The following is a 17,036-nucleotide window of genomic DNA, read 5'->3' on the forward strand; positions in this document are numbered from 1 at the left end:
TGCACGGCCCCCGGTCGGGTCCCCGGCATTCCCAGCGAGGGCTAGGAAGGAGCCCTGCCTGCATCCCTGGAGAGCCACTGCCGGTCAACTCCGACGATACTGAGCATGCTAATGGCTCAGCCCGATGCCCCTCCCCACTCGGGACAATGGTTCGCTCCGGCCTTTCTTGAGCCTCCCGATGACGCTTTCGCCTTCTCTGGCCGGTTGGGTTCTCCTACGTCAGCGACGTTCGGTTCCCCTCCCCAATCTTTCCCGACGGAGGAAGTGACGCCTCGCTGGAGGCCAGGGCTTCCGGTGCGCAGGCCACAGTGGCCCGGCTAGAGATGGAGGAGTCCGCGGGGAGGTGATTTTCTTCTTCTCCTTTTCTGCCTCTCCGGCTTCCCTCACTGCCGCTGTAGGAGCTGCCTCCATCGTGCGGGGCCGAGGTGGCTGCGACCTCCACACCGTCCTATCCGCACGCTAGGTGAGCGCCGGGCTGGGGCAGCCGGGCCTTGTTTACATTGAGGGAGGGGGGAGGGAGGGAAAGACGTTACATTGAGGGCCGGGGTGGCTGTGGCTGAATTTCAGGGCGGGGGCAGTTGGCTGCAGGGTGGGGCGCCTCGCTGGCTTTCTCGTTAGACCCCCCCCCCCGGGTGTGGGGCGCGAAAGCGAGAGGGGACTGGCGGTCTTCTTCCCACTGTTGGAACTGGCGTGGTGGGTCGAGTATTAAGTTGAGAGGCGGGTGATATGGTCTCGGGTTTGCCCACAAGCCCCACTCTCGATAGTGGATAGGTCACTATCTCTCAACTTATCCAAATAAAGCAAGAGAAGTCTGTATGCGCTGCTTGAACTTCTTAGACGAAAATAAATATTTCCGGATGGGAGGTGGTGGTGAAAAAATCAGTTGTAAGATATTGGTTTTCTAACCGTGCATTGGCCCTGCTTGCACGTGAAAGGGCTATGCTACCTTTGTTGGCATCCAGGCAACCTCTCTTGGTATTTTATGGCAAAATCCTATGCATGTTTAGTCAGAAAAAAAGCCCTACAACTCCTGGTATTCCTCAGCCAGCCATGCTTGCTGGAGAATGCTGGGAGTTGTAGAACTTTTTTTCTGTCTAAATATGCATGGGATTTTGCCTTAAGGTAAACAGATATCTGAAAATGTTTTTTACTATTCTTTAACATTTTATGTAGCACCAACAGTATGTGAGTTACCATACAGGCTATTGAAGTTATGTCTGTATAACCTGCACCGAGAATCAAGTGAAATATAAATGGAGTTGCTACTTGGAAGGCATGGATTCTGCAGCAGACCACTAACATGATGGTAGAGGGTGAAGTTAGGGACTGGTAGATAAGTACTAGACAGAAAATAGTTGAAAGGTGGTGGTGGAGCTGAGACTTTTAATTTTTACCCACCATTCTGTATGCACAGGCAGCATTTGTAATGGGGCATAGAAGGCACTCCTAACAGGAAGTGTTTGTCCTGCCAGATACACTTTGACAGTTAATATGGCAAAAGCTCAAGTGCAAAGTATTCTAAATTCCCCTGACAGGTTTGCATGTCTGAGCTTCCCTTCTGGAGCCTGGTTAACTGCCATTCAGAGAGTCATTGTTACTTTCCCTAAGTCACTGATGCCAGCCATATTTGCAATCTGTGCTGGTGGCTAGGTGAATGAATGGGTAGGTATGGAGTGGGCTGCTTTGCATCCACTAGGTATCTGAAGTGAAAAAAATGCCCTCAGTTCAGTGAGGAACATTTTCTATAATACAGCAACTTTGTTTAATAAGCCTGTATTAGAGAGTCATGCAGTTATTTGAGTTTGGTTGAAGTATACTCTTATGTGTGGACATTCCTTAGAATAGATTTGGGTTCAAGCTTATGAGAGCAAGTTATCTCAGGGTAAGTACAGTATTTGTAGACAGCTAGGTCTCCTGAAAGAATATGACTTGCTTTCAGAACTGGGTATTTTATCCAGTAAATAAGCGTATTGGTAAACAAGCTCCTAGGTAACATAGGGATAGACTTAAGCTGAACTAAGCAGTCAAGCTCAAATCAGTGTTCACATGTGGAGAGGGAATTTGTTTATTTAAACCATTTCCCCTAGTCTTCAACCAAAAATGCCCCCAGAATGGCTTACATAAGATCACATCATTTCATTGCATGAACATTTGTTTAAACAAGTGAAAGAAGTGTTTGTTCATTTCTTATACCCCTTTGCTGTAATAAGCATTCAATCATATTACATAATACTTCATTGTTTTTGAGAAGATTAGAATTTTGTTCTAAAACTGATTAAAAACATTTTAATAAGTGCTACTTTGGCAAAGGGAGATGACTGTTTGAATCCTTTGACATGGTGAGGAGAGGATTCTGCACATCTGGGCATAGTACAGATTTCAGATATTTTTAGTGAGTTAATTTTGCATGTCAGGGTTGTGTCAAAGCATCCAAAGGACCTATCACCTTTCAGAAAATAAATTGCTCTGTAGTGGTTTAATTCAGTGAGTTTAGGGCACGACCATATGCATGTTTAGACAGAGAAAAGGCCTGCAACTCCCATCATTCCCCAGCCAGAATGCCGGCTGGGGAATGCCGGGAGTTGTAGGCCTTTTCTCTGCCTAAACATGCATAGGGTTGTGCCCTTAGTTATAGTGTGAAAATGGTCCTTGAAATCCTCCCATGTAATAGTAAAAAATATGTTTTTGTAATCTAGATTTGGAAACCCAGATTTGGAAACCCAGATTTGGAAACCCAGATTTGGAAACCCAGATTTGGAAACCCAGATTTGGAAACCAAGTACTTGACTGTTCTAGAAAACGTAATTCTGAGGTTCAGTTTCTGTCACACTCCAGCATGTCTCAACACAATGTAATATCACAGAGTTGTACAGATGGTGAAAGTTCAGTTCTTAGTGGCTACTGCTGAGTTGTATGAAAGAGATCCTGACTGAGGCATGTTTTGCCCCGTTCCCTTAACTGTGTCCCCTGATTACACCCTGCTTACCATCTCCCATGTAAGTCAGTGCTGGCCATAATTCATTGACTGGTTAGTTCTTGATATACATTGCTCTCAAGATTACTGGGCCACAATGCTGCAATGGCAGTAGAAGTCACAACATGTCGGGGTCTAGACTACTCTATCCCTGGCCCAAAGTCCACAGCCCTCCAAACCTCCCGTGTTTTCCCATTCCTTCCTGCCATGAGTATACATCCCTTCCTATACTATGCCTCCTTTTGCCACAGCTCTACTTGCTCACTGGTTTCACTTCCTTTCTTCAACTCCACTGCCCATTGTTGCCTCGGGTACATGCTTCTCAGCCCCTTTGCCCCATTTCCTTTAGTCAGTATATCTCTTAGACTCTCTAAGCATGTCCCCAGCAGACATTCCTGATCATAAGCGCTTTGAAGTTTTTTCAGAACCCCCTCTCAAATTAGCTCCTCTCTCTTCTACTCTTTCTTCGTATTGTTCTCTCAGTCATCTGCCTACTTTGCTTTCTTCCTTTAGCCATCTTGCCTTCCTGCCCCTTACCTTCGCAGTCCTTGGTTAACCCCACAAAGCTCATTCTGGGCCTAGGATCTGTGTAATGTATTAATCTCAGCCAAACTGACAGCTCTCCCTCCTCTCACAGAAGGTAGACTGCAAGCATTGGTAGTCTCTCCCTGCACCCCTCCCAGAGAAGCTAGAATGCTCATGACATTCCGTATCATCATACAAGCTCAACATATCAGAGGCTTTATTGCAGCATATGTGATATGATATAGATAGAACAGTTTTGGAGTGTGTGAAGTGGAGAAGTAAAGTGGCTCCAATTAACAAGAGGGTCCTGGGGACAGGTTTAGCCCTCCCAGGTACATACCCTCTCTTATAAAAATGATTTCCCCCCCCCACACACACACACACACTCACACTCACATGGCCTTGGCTGTCATGGATCCCTGAGAGTGGGGGCACACTGTGTGCACAGATGAGCACTATATTTATTTATGGTCTTTGTACTATATGAGCCTTTTCTTCCCCAGTCATTATGAGCAATTGGTACATGTAGCCATGATGGTAGTCAAAGACATGTGAGTGAAAGGCATCTGTAAAGACTATAGAAGTGATATGGCTGTTTCATTTATTGGTAACACTTGGCAGTTTACTATCCTGAGGGTCAGGGGTATTATTTTAATTAAGTAGTGTGACATAATGAGTTCTTATTGCAAAAGAGAGTGTTATTTCCTTACTAAAGGTTTCTGAACAGGCTTGGATTCTGAATAGAGAAACATCAGAATTTCCTTTTACTAGAAGATGAAGGCTGTTGTTGTTGTTCAGTCGTTAAGTCGTGTCCGACTCTTCGTGACCGCATGGACCATAGCACGCCAGGCCTTCCTATCCTGCCCTCTCTCCCGGAGTGTGCTCAAATTCATATTCATTGCATCGGTGATGCTATCTAGCCATCTCATCCTCTGCCGTCCCCTTCTCCTTTTGCCTTCAATCTTTCCCAGCATCAGGGTCTTTTCCAGAGAGTTTTCTCCTCACATTAGGTGGCCAAAATATTTGAGTTTCAGCTTCAGTATCTGTCCTTCCAATGAGCACTCAGGGTTGATTTCCTTTAGGATGGACTGATTTGACCTCCTTGCAGTCCAGGGGACTCGTAAGAGTCTTCTCCAGCACCACAGTTCGAAGGCATCAATTCTTCGGCGCTCAGCCTTCCTTACAGGCCAGCTCTCACAGCCATACGTTGCTACTGGGAAAACCATAGCTTTGATTATACGAATCTTTGTCGGCAAGGTGATGTCTCTGCTTCTTACTATGCTGTCTAGGCTTGCCATAGCTTTCCTCCCAAGGAGCAAGCGTCTTTTAATTTCATTGCTACAGTCACCATCTGCGGTGATCTTGGAGCCTAAGAAAATAAAATCTGTCACTGCTTCCATTTCTTCCCCTTCTATATGCCAGGAAGTGATGGGGCCAGATGCTATGATCTTATTTTTTGTAATGTTGAGTTTCAAACCGGCTTTTGCACTCTCCACTTTCACCCTCAACAAGAGGCTCTTGAGATCCTCTTCGCTTTCTGCCATTAGGGTGGTATCGTCTGCATATCGGAGGTTGTTGATATTTCTCCCGGCAATCTTAATTCCGACCTGTGATTCATCCAACCCGGCGTTTCTCATGATGTACTCTGCATATAAGTTAAATAAGCAGGGCAACAATATGCAGCCTTGTCGTACTCCTTTCCCAATTTTGAACCATTCGGTTGTTCCATGTCTGGTTTTTACTGTTTGCTTCTTGTCCCTCATACAGGTTTCTCAGGAGACAGGTAAGGTGGTCTGGTACTCCCATCTCTTTAAGAATTTGCCACAGTTTGTTGTGATCCACACAATCAAAGGCTTTAGCGTAGTCAGTGAAGCAGAAATAGACGTTTTTCTGGAATTCTCTTGCTTTCTCCATGATCCAGCGAATGTTGGCGATTTGATCTCTAGTTCCTCTGCCTCTTCGAAACCCCGCTTGTACTTCCGGTAGTTCTCGGTTCACATACTGCTGAAGCCTAGCTTGTAGGATTTGGAGCATAACCTTGCTGGCATGTGAAATGAGCGCAATTTTACGGTAGTTTGAGCATTCTTTGGCATTGCCCTTCATTGGAATTGGGATGTAAACTGACCTTTTCCAGTCATGTGGCCACTGCTGAGTGTTCCAAATTTGTTGGCGTATTGAGTGCAGCACTTTAACAGCATTAAAAACTTGTTCTCCCATTTAATTGGTCCTCCCACACTGTGTTTCCATGTCATCTGATACTCTGACAATTGCCCTCTTTTTACTACAAGCATTAGTGTCTGCCTCTGAAAAGTGTGTGAGTTGGGCTTTTCAGTACTGTGTTGAAATTACAGCCTTATTTTTGCAGTTTATCATCCTATTGACTATAAAAATCAATATTCTACGAAAGCACCATAAGTTTGAATAGCAGTTCAGTTCCTCTCATGTTTCTACTTCATATTCCATTAGTCTGTACTGTAACCCACTACTGTAAGCTACTAGTTAGTTACTTGCTTGTGCCTCCAGATGAATGTTCACTGCCATGGGGATAGAGAAGTATATACACTTGATGTAATGCTGCTCTTTCTTATGATTCTACCTGTGGCACTCTAATCTTCCCTTCTATCCTTAAACTGAACGACTCTGCTGTGTGTAGGCTTCCACCTCTGCTCCCTTTTCTCTTGGGAGTGTGGCTTTATCCCCAGTGCCAAGTCTAGTCAGGTAGATGCGGCAGGTAACTGACAATGGCATTGGTATGGTGGGTGCAGAAGGGGAGAAACCTGGGTGAGTGTAAGTGTAAGGAGGGGCTAATCTGTATAGTATTTGCAAGGCTGGTATAAAGTATTTGGCTGTGAGAGACTTCAGGTTCCTGAGGAAACCCTGGTAATGGGAAAACTACTTGGGGAGCAAGATTTGAAGAGCCAATGTGTTTAGCTTCTGGTCTTGGTTCTCTTCTGCTGGAGGAAGCTGATTGAACCCATGGCAGGACTTCACCTTAGTTGCAAATCAAGTATGTGTTTGAGTAAGCCATAGGGGCACAGTTCACACGATTGCCATGGCTTAAACAAGCCAGGGTGACTTGTTTAAGCCACAGAATGTGCCAGCATGTTCATTCTGGCTTAAATAAATCCCTGTGGCTTATTTAAGCTGCAGTGATCATGTGAACCGCGGCCCTATCTAGTATACTTACATGAAGGGAGAGCCAGTATAATAAAATTGGATTGCTCAGGTTTTTCCCTGCTCTACAGTGTAGAAATTCAAAGTTGCATTTCCCACAGCAACTGACTACATTATGGTTTGATATAAGAATGTAAAATCAGCAAAATAGAGTATAATGCATGTGTGAAGGTGTAACAAACTTATCCTTGGATAAATATAATAGAATCTTACTAACTTGCATAGGGAAAATCCCTAACATGCTTTTAGAGTCAATTGAGTGTATTGTATTCAACATAATGTGCTATGTTGTAAGCCACCTTGAGGACCATTTGGGGCAAAAATACAAGCTATACATAGAGTAAATTACAGATTTAAAAGAGTCAAAGGCTGCGATCATATGGATACTTGGGAGTAATTCTCATTGAAATCAGTGGAATTTATTTGGAAGTAAATTCCTGGGCCCAGTGCTCTTCAACATTTTTATTAATGACTTCGATGAGGAGGTGCAGGGAATGCTGTTCAGATTTGAAGATGACACAAAATTGGGCAGGATAACTAATACCATGGAAGACAGAAACAAAATTCAAAGTGATCTTGATAGGCTGGAGCACTGGACTGAAAACAACAGAATGACATTTAATAGGGATAAATGCCAAGTTCTGCACCTAGGAAAAAGAAACCAAATGCACATTTACAAGATGGGGGATACGCGGCTCAACCACACTACAAGCGAGAAGGATCTTGGAATTGTTGTCGATCACAAGCTGAATATGAGCCAACCATGTGATGTGGCTGCAAAAAAAGGCAAACGCTCTTTTGGGCTGCATTCATAGAAGCATAGCTTCCAAATCCCGGGAAGTACTAGTTCCCCTCTACTCAGCACTGGTTAGGCCTCATCTGGAGTACTGTGTCCAGTTCTGGGCACCACACTTGAAGAAGGATGCAGACAAACTGGAGAGGGTTCAGAAGAGGGCAACGAAGATGATGAAGATGATCAGGGGACTGGAAACAAAGCCCTGTGGGGAGAGACTGAAAGAACTGGGCATGTTTAGCCTTGAGAAGAGAAGACTGAAGGGAGATAGGACAGTGCTTTTCAAGTACTGGAAAGGTTGTCACATAGCCTAGGTCATGGGCTATGGGAGAGCCCATGACCTAGGGAGGTCATGGGCTCTCCCATACTGGAGGCATTCAAGATGAAGCTGGACAGCCATCTGTCAGGGATGCTCTGACTTGGACTCCTGCATTGAGCAGGGGGTTAGACTCAATGGTTTTATAGGCCCCTTCCAGCCCTACTATTGTATGATTCTAAGTAAAAACATGTTAGTTTCCAAGGAACATGTTAGATTGGGCTGCATATTAGTTATATTAGATGGTGGTGTTTTTTTGAGCTAAGCATTCTTTTGTTTAATGTAAAGTAACTGCAGGGCTAGATATGAGTGTGAAGTAAGTTGGCTCCACTAGGCTAGGCCCTAAGAGAGGGAGAGGTATTTTGCATGGAGGAATCTTTTTTGTGGTATTTTGTGAGCCTTATAAGTAGTATTGGTGATTTCCTGGTTGTGTTCATCAGAAGATGTAGGCTGTAGCTGGCTAAAGCCATATGTTCAGATTATTGATGAGATTTTTGGAGAATGCATCTAGTTATAGTTACTAGCAGTAATAAAATGTAAATAGAATCCTGCCTTTAGCTATTTCATATCACCCAGGAACATGTGTGCTTTTTAATAGATAATATTAGGAGCTAAACTAGGCTCTGAATAAGATAGCTTACTAAGAATTTCCTGCCTTCTGAGCGTGGGATGTTGTGGCTGTGGTTTGCTTATCTTTCAGCCTAAATTGGGTTATAGGCAGACACATTTCCCACCTTTGCCATTCAACAGTTACTTCAGCCAATTTGTTTCCCAAGAGTGTGATAGGAGGTGATGCTTCTTTAAAAGTGTCTTGTAAAGGTCTGAGTTACATACTTTGAAGGTACATGGTGTTGCTACTACAGTGCAGTGCTTATTTGGTGCTGCTAGTAGTTACGTTGGCACAGTTTTTGCAGTAAAGATTGCCATCTAGGTGAGAAAGTTGGGGATAGTAAACTAGTAACAGATAGTATAGAAAAGATGAGGGTGTGGTATTCACAGGAAGGCTTTTGCAGAAAAGTGAGTTTTGGAGGTAGAACGGGACGTGGGATGATGGGTAGAGAAGAGGACGCTGTTGCAATTGTTCAGAGTACCATGAGCTGAAGATGCAAAGGTAGGGGGTAGAAGAGGGATGCAAAGCGAAATGCTATTTTTCCTTTGGGACAGTGGAATCCCGGTGAACTGTCTGGGTTTAGAAATAATTTGGATGAGAGCTGAAGCTCAGTCCATAAAATATGGGGATGTTGATGGTTGGCAGACCAGTGAGCTTGGAAGATACGGACAGCCTGTCCCAGGTAGGATCACCTTCTTTTTAAAATGTAATCCCCATCTAGAGCAGGTTGACCATCTACTCCTGACCAACAAATTTGCAGCTTGGGGCTGCTCCTGGATTCAGCATTGTTACTTGCTACGCATGTGGAAGCTTTGGCTAAGAGTGCCTTTCTCAGCTATGCCTAATGAACCAGCTCTGACCTCTCTAGGAAGATACAGCTTGATAACCTCTAGATTAGATTACTGTAATGCACTCTACATGGGGTGCCTTTGAAGGCTGTTTGGAAACTTCAGCTTGTCCAGATGTAGTGGTCAAGCTGTTAAGGAGACCTGGCTGAAGATGTCATATTACACTGATCCTTATGGAACTGGATTAGTTACTTTTGAAACACTTTTCAAAATTCTCATTTTCACGCTATACATATTCTGAAGGCCTTGCCTTCTCCTTTATGGTTTCTCCCCAATCCCCAGTTCTTTGAGATCATCCAAGGAGACTCTGCTGTGGGCACTGCTACTATCAGATGCTCATTATGTGGCAGCCAAGACTCGAGTCTTATCAGTAGTGGTACCTCTGGCCAACCCATTGCCCTCCTTTACAAGGATCATGAAAACTGTCCTCATTAGAAGGTTTTTTCTACTTTGCATGAAGTAATGTAATTAAAGCTGAAATACTGGAAACCTTTGACTTATAAAGGTGGGCAGTTTTATGAGTGTCTACTGTTAATGATTTTTATGTTTTGATTATTTTAAATTGGGTTATTTAATTATTATGGTATATTGTATGGTTCTTAATTTTTATAAGTTGATTTTATGGCTTTGCTAGAAAGTGAAGTATAAATTGGAAAAAATAAATAGAAGGTAGAGAATTGAGAACTGGAACACCACTTCACCCTTTATGTATTTCTGCAGCACTTTTCAGAGTACTAAGCATTTTACCATTCTTTTCCCACTTAAAACTGCAGCAGTAGGCCTGTGTGGTAGGCTAAGTGGGGCTGGGAAGAAAGACAGATGTACTCATTGTCATGCAAAGACTGAAGTTCACACCTGAGCGGGAATTTGAGCATGCATCCTTAGTTCCTTACGCAATCTGTGTGCAGGAATAATGTCGCTGTGCTTGGCCTCTTACAAAATAGTTCAAAATATACATTAGGTGTGAGCATTTTTGCTTACTTTTAATTAACCCCGCCCCCCCCAACTATGTTGTTGTTGACAGACTATTTGCATACTTTCTGTGAGCATAACAATCAAACTTGTTTGTTTTCCTTCTCTCCCCCCCCCCCCCATTTAGGAGATAGAAAAATCAGATGAAGTCAAAAGATCGATAGTGTGGTGGAAAAAGAGACAGACATTGCTCTCCTGCTCTGCAGTTTGACAGAGCACTAAGATGTCTGTGGACATGAACAGCCAGGGCTCCGACAGCAATGAAGAGGACTATGATCCTAACTGTGAGGAGGAGGAGGAGGAGGAAGATCCTGGGGACATTGAGGATTACTATGTGGGGGTAGCAAATGATGTGGAGCAACAGGGAGCAGATGCCTTTGATCCTGAGGAATATCAGTTCACCTGCCTGACTTACAAGGAGTCCGAGAGTACCCTGAATGACCACATGGTCAGCTTGGCCTCTGCATTGAAGGTGAGTAGTGTTGTGGTGTTTGATGAAGGTGCATCTTTAAGCCTGCAAAATGGACAACACAAACTTGAATCTCTTGGTCTGCCGTCAAAGCTGTAAGTGACAACCGACCAAAAGTGCTGTGGATCTGGGGTGGTTGTGTTTCCACTATCACTGGGGTTGTATGTGTGGGTCTTCGTATAAGCCCCTTTTCATGGAGCTTCTTTAACATTCATGGGCAACAGAATGCCCAGGGTTTCTTCTTTTGTTCATTCATTTACTTATCATCATAAAATGTCCTTTCTCTTTTTTAAAAAAGATTTCCAGTGTTCAGTGTTTCACATAAGCAACCATGGTTTGAATCCAAGTAGCACCACCCGCCAACAGAACAATTTCTGTCATTGAAACAAGGAGGGGGGCAATTCCTCCGCCCCACTGCAGCTCCCCACCCCTCTCAAAATCTATTCTGGAAGGGGAACAAGGAGCTGTAGGGGGGAAGGGAAAATTCTGATGTGTAAGTGCAAGTCCACTCATGCCACACCAGATATTGCCCCATATATTTCAGATAAGACTGTAAAAAGAGTCCTCCTGAATCAGACCAAAGGCCTGTTAGGTCCAGGATTCTGCTCACATGGTGGCCAACCGGATGCCTGTGGGAAACCCAAAATCAGGTTGTGAGTGAAACAGCACCCTCCTGGTTGTGTTCCTGAGCAACTGGCATTGATGTTGGGGGTAATTTATAGCCATCATGACTAGTAGCCGTTGATAGCCTTATTCTCCATGAATTTGTCTAATCCTGCTTGAAAGCTGCCCAAGTTGGTGGCCATCATTACTTCTTGCAGTGTGAATTCCATACATTAACTATGCACTATGTGAGGATATACTTCCTTTTATCTGTCCTGAATCTCCCACCACTCAGTTTCACTGGATGATTCCGAATTTTAACCTTAGAACCACACCATGCATAATTTTTTAACCTCTGCCATGTCCCCTTTTACTTGCCTTTTTCCAAAGATAAAGAGCCTCCAACAGTGTTACCTTTCCTTGTAAGAGAGTTGTTCTACCCTCTTGTTCACTTTGGTTGCCCTTTCTGCACTTTTTCCAGCTCCAAAGCATCCTTTATAAGATATGGTAACCAGAACTGTACACAGTCTTCAAAGTGTGGTTGCATCATAGATTTGTGTAAGGCAGGGATGCAGAACCTCCTTCAGCCTGAGGGCTGAATTCCGTTTAGGGGAGCTCTTGGGGAGCTGCATTCCAGTGGTGGGACAGGCTAAAGAAAAGGTTCTAAAACAAAAATAGCATATTTTAGCTATAGGGGATTGGATTGGATTGAGACCCATTGAAGGCTGGATTTGGCTTCCGGGCCTGAGGTTCTGTACCCCAGGTATAAAGGCATTATGATACTGGCAATTTTATTTTCAATTACTTTCCTAATGATCCCCAACATGGAATTTCCCTTTTTCACAGCAGCTGCACACTGGGGCAAACTTTTCATTGAGCTATCCACCTCAACCCCAAGATCCCTTGATCAGTCACTGCCAGCCCAAACCCCAACATAGGAAGATGCACACTGGACAATTTTGTCTTTGTTTTCTTTTCAGTGTTGCTCATTTCCACTTCACCCTGTCTTGACTCAGCCTTGGCCTCACAAAAACAAAGTGCTAAACAAAAATTAAATGCCCATGACTGATTGGTTGAAGCAAGGTCTGATAGTTACTGGACAGAGTAGAACAATTTATTATAAGGTGAAGATGAAATGTCTGTGTTTGGTAGATAGTGTAACTATTCATATTTGAGAAATGATCAGATTGGTTCTTCATTTCCATAGGAAAGCCTCCTTTAGCTCAATGTATCTGGTAGAGGCATTGATTCAACTTAGAGTTTAATTGTATGGCACACATGCTTACATCCAGATTACATAATAGCCCTGTTCAGGCATTTGCCTGAACGTGGGAGGGCTTAAAGTGGGTAGGGGGATGGGGTCATGCATGCTGGTGTTCTCTACATCTTCAGGCACGCCATCCCTGCCTCCCTCAGTTCAGACATTGCCATGTTGAATCAGCAAGGTCTCAAAGGGAGTTCTACTTGCGTTTGCCTGAATGCAAGTAGAATTCTCTCCACAATAGCAGACCCTGCCTTATCAGGGTTTCCGTCCCAAAAATGTAGGGGGCAGGGCCAGCGTGCATGCCCCATCCCTCTACCCACTTTAAGCCCCCACATGTTCAGGCAAATGCTTGAACAGAGTTAAAGTTAACCTAGTTATTTTTTCAAAGAAACTTAGTGTTTACATTTAAAAAATCTCAAATCAGATTTAAATTTTGTAAAATCCATTTTTTCTGATTTTTTAAAATTGATTTTTATCCACCCTGCTGTATTGTCTTTCTGTCTTAACTAACTCCCCTGCCTTGCTTGGCCCTGCACCACCACCACATCAACAATCCTATCCAGCCTGTTTCTTTACTCGTATGACTATAGTCAGAAAAACAGATGGAAAGCCCAGAACTTTTAAGAAGCAAAACTAGTAGTTGGGCTGGACAGAGCCATTTTCATGAGATGAAAAACTGAAATGAATGCCCATGTTTGTTGGTAGGAAATGCAATGAGTGTGAGTGTGACACAGCCAGTAACTCATTTTTATAAGACTGTAAGTGTAGGTTTAGTGTGTTTATGATGACACATAATTGTGACTTATTTTTTAAATGAGAAAGAAATTAAAGGTTTTATTTATGATTTTTTAGAAGTCATTAAAAAAATTAAATCTTTTTTTTAACATACACCCTAATTTAACAAATCCACCCTAGTTTTTCATCCACCCTGGTTCAAATGGGATTTTGGGTAGAACTTTCATGCCTTGGCTTGGTCCCTGTTCATCCTTGTGGCTTCTAGTTTCTTCCCCTGGTTTTACAATTCTAGTCTCCTTCCCCATAACATCCTTTCAGCAACACCTTTCCCAAACCTCCTTTTTCCTAGCCTCTTACCATCTCTGCCCTTGCTAAACTATTACTAACCTCCCCACCCCCCTATAAAATGCAGAATTGCAACCAGTATAAATTCTGGTAAACTGACAGAATTGTCTCTTCACAAACCCTTTTTTAGTTGGTTTGGGAACTGTGCAAAGCAGCCAAAAGGAAGACGCTGCCACTGCAGATGGATGGATGAGACATTCCTTTGTGTTTCTCATGCTGCTTCCACTTTTCCTATGAAATCCTTTGGAACCAAGCTCCCCCATTTATCATGTTACATGGTGAAGGGGCTGGAGCCAGTGCCAAAGTAGACAGGGCCTTTAATACGGACAAGAGAGGAATTTATAAGGGGCAGGTAGCTTGTGGGCCTGAAGTTGCCCATTTCTTATATAGGCAGTAATACCCATATTGGTCCCAGAAATTAAGTCCAGAATAAATAAGGTAGTCTTCTACTGTGCCAATTTGTGTAAGCAAAATCTAGCTTTTATTGAGTTGCTGAAGAGTGTTCTGTGTAACTGAAAAGCATTTGTAATTCTGAGTTGCACTGCAGTTGACATATTTTTTCTATACAGTACACTCATTTCTGGAAATCATTGCAAAAAAAGGAAGCCCAAGATGCTGTGCTAATAACTGAAGCTTAAAATAGATCTGAAGTGAGTAGACAGTGGCAAGAAACATTTATGTTCCAATTTGGCAATTAGATATTGTGTTGTCTTTTTTGAGAAGTAATAATCATAGATTTCAAGAGATGCAGATCAGAGCTCCTGAAACCCTATCATTACTATGACAAGTGGTTTGTTTAGAGGTAGGCACTCTTGCCTCCTGCTGTACTAATGACTAACTGCTCCCTGGAAAAAAGACAGTTTCTCTGTACACACTGAACTGAAAAGAGCAATCTCCTGTAAGTATTTGGCTAATACTGCTTGGGCAGTAGAATTAATCAATAAGCTTGCAAGCTTGCTGATGGCACTTGTGCTAAACCATCTGGCATAATCATGATACACCATTATGGCTGGCTATGAACTTTCAAGCCACCAGCAGCTGAGTCTCTTATCACCAAGGATGATGTTCAGAACAGGTTTCTGTTGCATCTCTTCTAACGGTTTTATCGATACTTGAAACCTGCCCTAATGGTCGGTCATGAGGCTAAAATCATATGCCAAATGAAACTGTGGTCCCATTAAAGTCTGGGAAGCTTATTGAGACATAATCGAGATTTGGAACAAGTTCCCATTGGAGGCCCGCTATGCTCCGTCATTGCAGGCTTTTAAGAAGGCCTTGAAAGCATATTATTTTACTATGGCCTTCTCTTGATATGACTGCAGTTGTTGCTGTTACTGCTCTTGTTGTTTGTGGGTTTTACTGTTGGCTTTTATTGTTTTTATTGCTATTTTATTGTGTTTATATTTTTATTGTTTTTAATATTTTAAGGGCGCAATCCTACGGCTGCCTATGGCCATAGGATAGGACAGTTCCTGGGAACCATCCTCAGAGCCCGCGCTCCGAGGTCAGTTCCCAGAGACTCGACCCCCATCCCCTCCCACACTGCCTCATAGGCAGCGCAGATCAGCCCTGCACTCCACACTTGTAAGAGCAACATGGAGTGGTGAAAACAGGGTGTTCCCGGGGATGGGGAAGTCAGAAATCTGGTGTGACACATCCTATGTGTTGTCCAGCCGCCGCTTCCCATGCTCCAAGGTCCTGCGACTAGACAACTGAAATCAGCTGTCTAGCCACAAAAGCAGGGCCGGGGGAGCAAGGAGGAGATCCACTCCTCATCATTCCTACTCTGCACTGGGTAGGCAGTTGCCCCTGGGGTCGGAGGCGACCGTCGATCTTGATAGGATTGCTCCCTCCATGTTTTTATGTATTTTAGTGCTGTAAGCTGCCTTGGGAGGGCTTCTGCCCTGAAAGGCGGCCAAGAAATATTTTAAATAAAATAAATGTGTTATCCTGTTCTGTTTGTGCAGATTTTAGTTAGGTGTTTTTAGAAAGTACAGTGGAACCCCGAGTTTTCTGAAGGTGTCTTAATTAATGCGTGGGACTTTCCCTCTTAAAGTTCATGATTAATTCTCTCATTTGTTACCTGCTCTTCAGCAGTTGTCTCTTTTCAGAGGTTCCTCCTCCCAATGTTGAACTTTGACAGCAAAAATAAGCTGCAGATCAGACACCCTTCTTGAGGCTGTTGAAATTGTTATTGTCAAAGATGATTTAAAGCATATGCAAATCTTCCATATTCTTGCCAATTACAAAACGAGAAGGATAAACTTCTGGGGAAAACAAAGTTGGAGGAAATTCAGTGTGAGGAAATTGAGCAATTCTTACTTATATATATATTTTTAGTATCCTGTCTTGCTTTTCTACAGCCCACAGAGGGGTGTTTGCAAAGTTGTATTAAAATTAGCTTCTGTTTTTAGCCAGGCTCACTTTCTGTTCAGTTAAGTTGTATTCTGGATATCATTGTATGAGCAGTCTATAGTGAACCCACAGTTCTAATTACAAACATGTCATGCTTTGGGATTCCTACAATGTCACCTTAGACATATTGAGTAATTCATCTTAGCAGTGCTTAAACTGTACAGTGATTATGGACGCTAAAGCAGCTTTGATAACCTTGAGCTAATTCTTTTGTGTATGTTCTCTTGGCAGATTGGTTCCTTTGGAGACTTGTCTTGGCTGGCTGCTTTATTTATCATGTTGGATTAATGTTCAGTCATGAAAAACTAGACCTTGGAAATAGAATTATAATGAAACATTTAGTACTTCAAGAGTTCAGTGTTCCATATTATCATAGTAATCCTTAGAGCAAACTTGGAAGGTTGGTTAGCATTATTATCCCTATGTTGTATATGGGAGTGGGTAAGCTTTTAACTCTGAGAGGTAACGACTTTTTAAGGCACCCAAAATGCCAGAGGTGAGATTTGAACCAGGCGGTTTCTGTTCATAGCTCACTGTTGTAGCCACTGCAGTGTACAGCTTCTTGTAAGGTGTAGCAAAGGTGTTACCTGACTCCAGGGCTACTCTAATCTCCAGATGCTGGTTTGGGGGTAAGAACAGTTCATTCTCTCTCTCTCTCTCTCTCTCTCTCACTCTCTCTCACACACACACACACACACACACACACACACACACGGCAAGATCCTTGGGCTCCACAATAAAGCTGGCATCACCTAGCTGTAAGTTATGGAGCACATATATGCAACTCAGATACTATAAACTGAGGGCTGGGGGGTTCCTGAAATGTACTGTAAGGATGTGTGTCAGGAAAGCTAAGGCCTAGAATGAGCTGGGCATTGTGAGGGATTAAAAAAAAAAAGCTTTTTGGCTATGTCAGGACCAAGAAGATGATCAAGAAAGGGGTATGTCCACTGTTTAGGAAGGGTGGTGATAGGTGAGGTGCTGAGAGACTGG

The 17,036-nt window shown here is 43.3% G+C and overlaps 1 protein-coding gene across 2 annotated transcripts in view; it reads left to right on the plus strand.

The window, feature by feature from the left end:
• The first annotated feature begins 305 nt into the window (after window positions 1-305).
• Window positions 306-17,036, plus strand: part of ARIH2 (ariadne RBR E3 ubiquitin protein ligase 2) — a 44,333-nt gene continuing 27,602 nt past the window's right edge. For both annotated transcript variants that reach the window (XR_014788585.1, XM_084840634.1), the window contains exons 1-2: window positions 306-463; window positions 10,340-10,684. Coding sequence is in view for 1 of the 2 variants with exons in the window: in XM_084840634.1 (XP_084696760.1) it covers window positions 10,436-10,684 (249 nt within the window). In the remaining variant the exon portion in view is untranslated. The remainder of the gene's footprint in view (window positions 464-10,339; window positions 10,685-17,036) is intronic.

Source organism: Heloderma suspectum, chromosome 2, assembly GCF_057233095.1.
Source record: "Heloderma suspectum isolate Gila_16-S chromosome 2, 16-S_ref, whole genome shotgun sequence".
NCBI lineage: Eukaryota > Metazoa > Chordata > Lepidosauria > Squamata > Helodermatidae > Heloderma > Heloderma suspectum.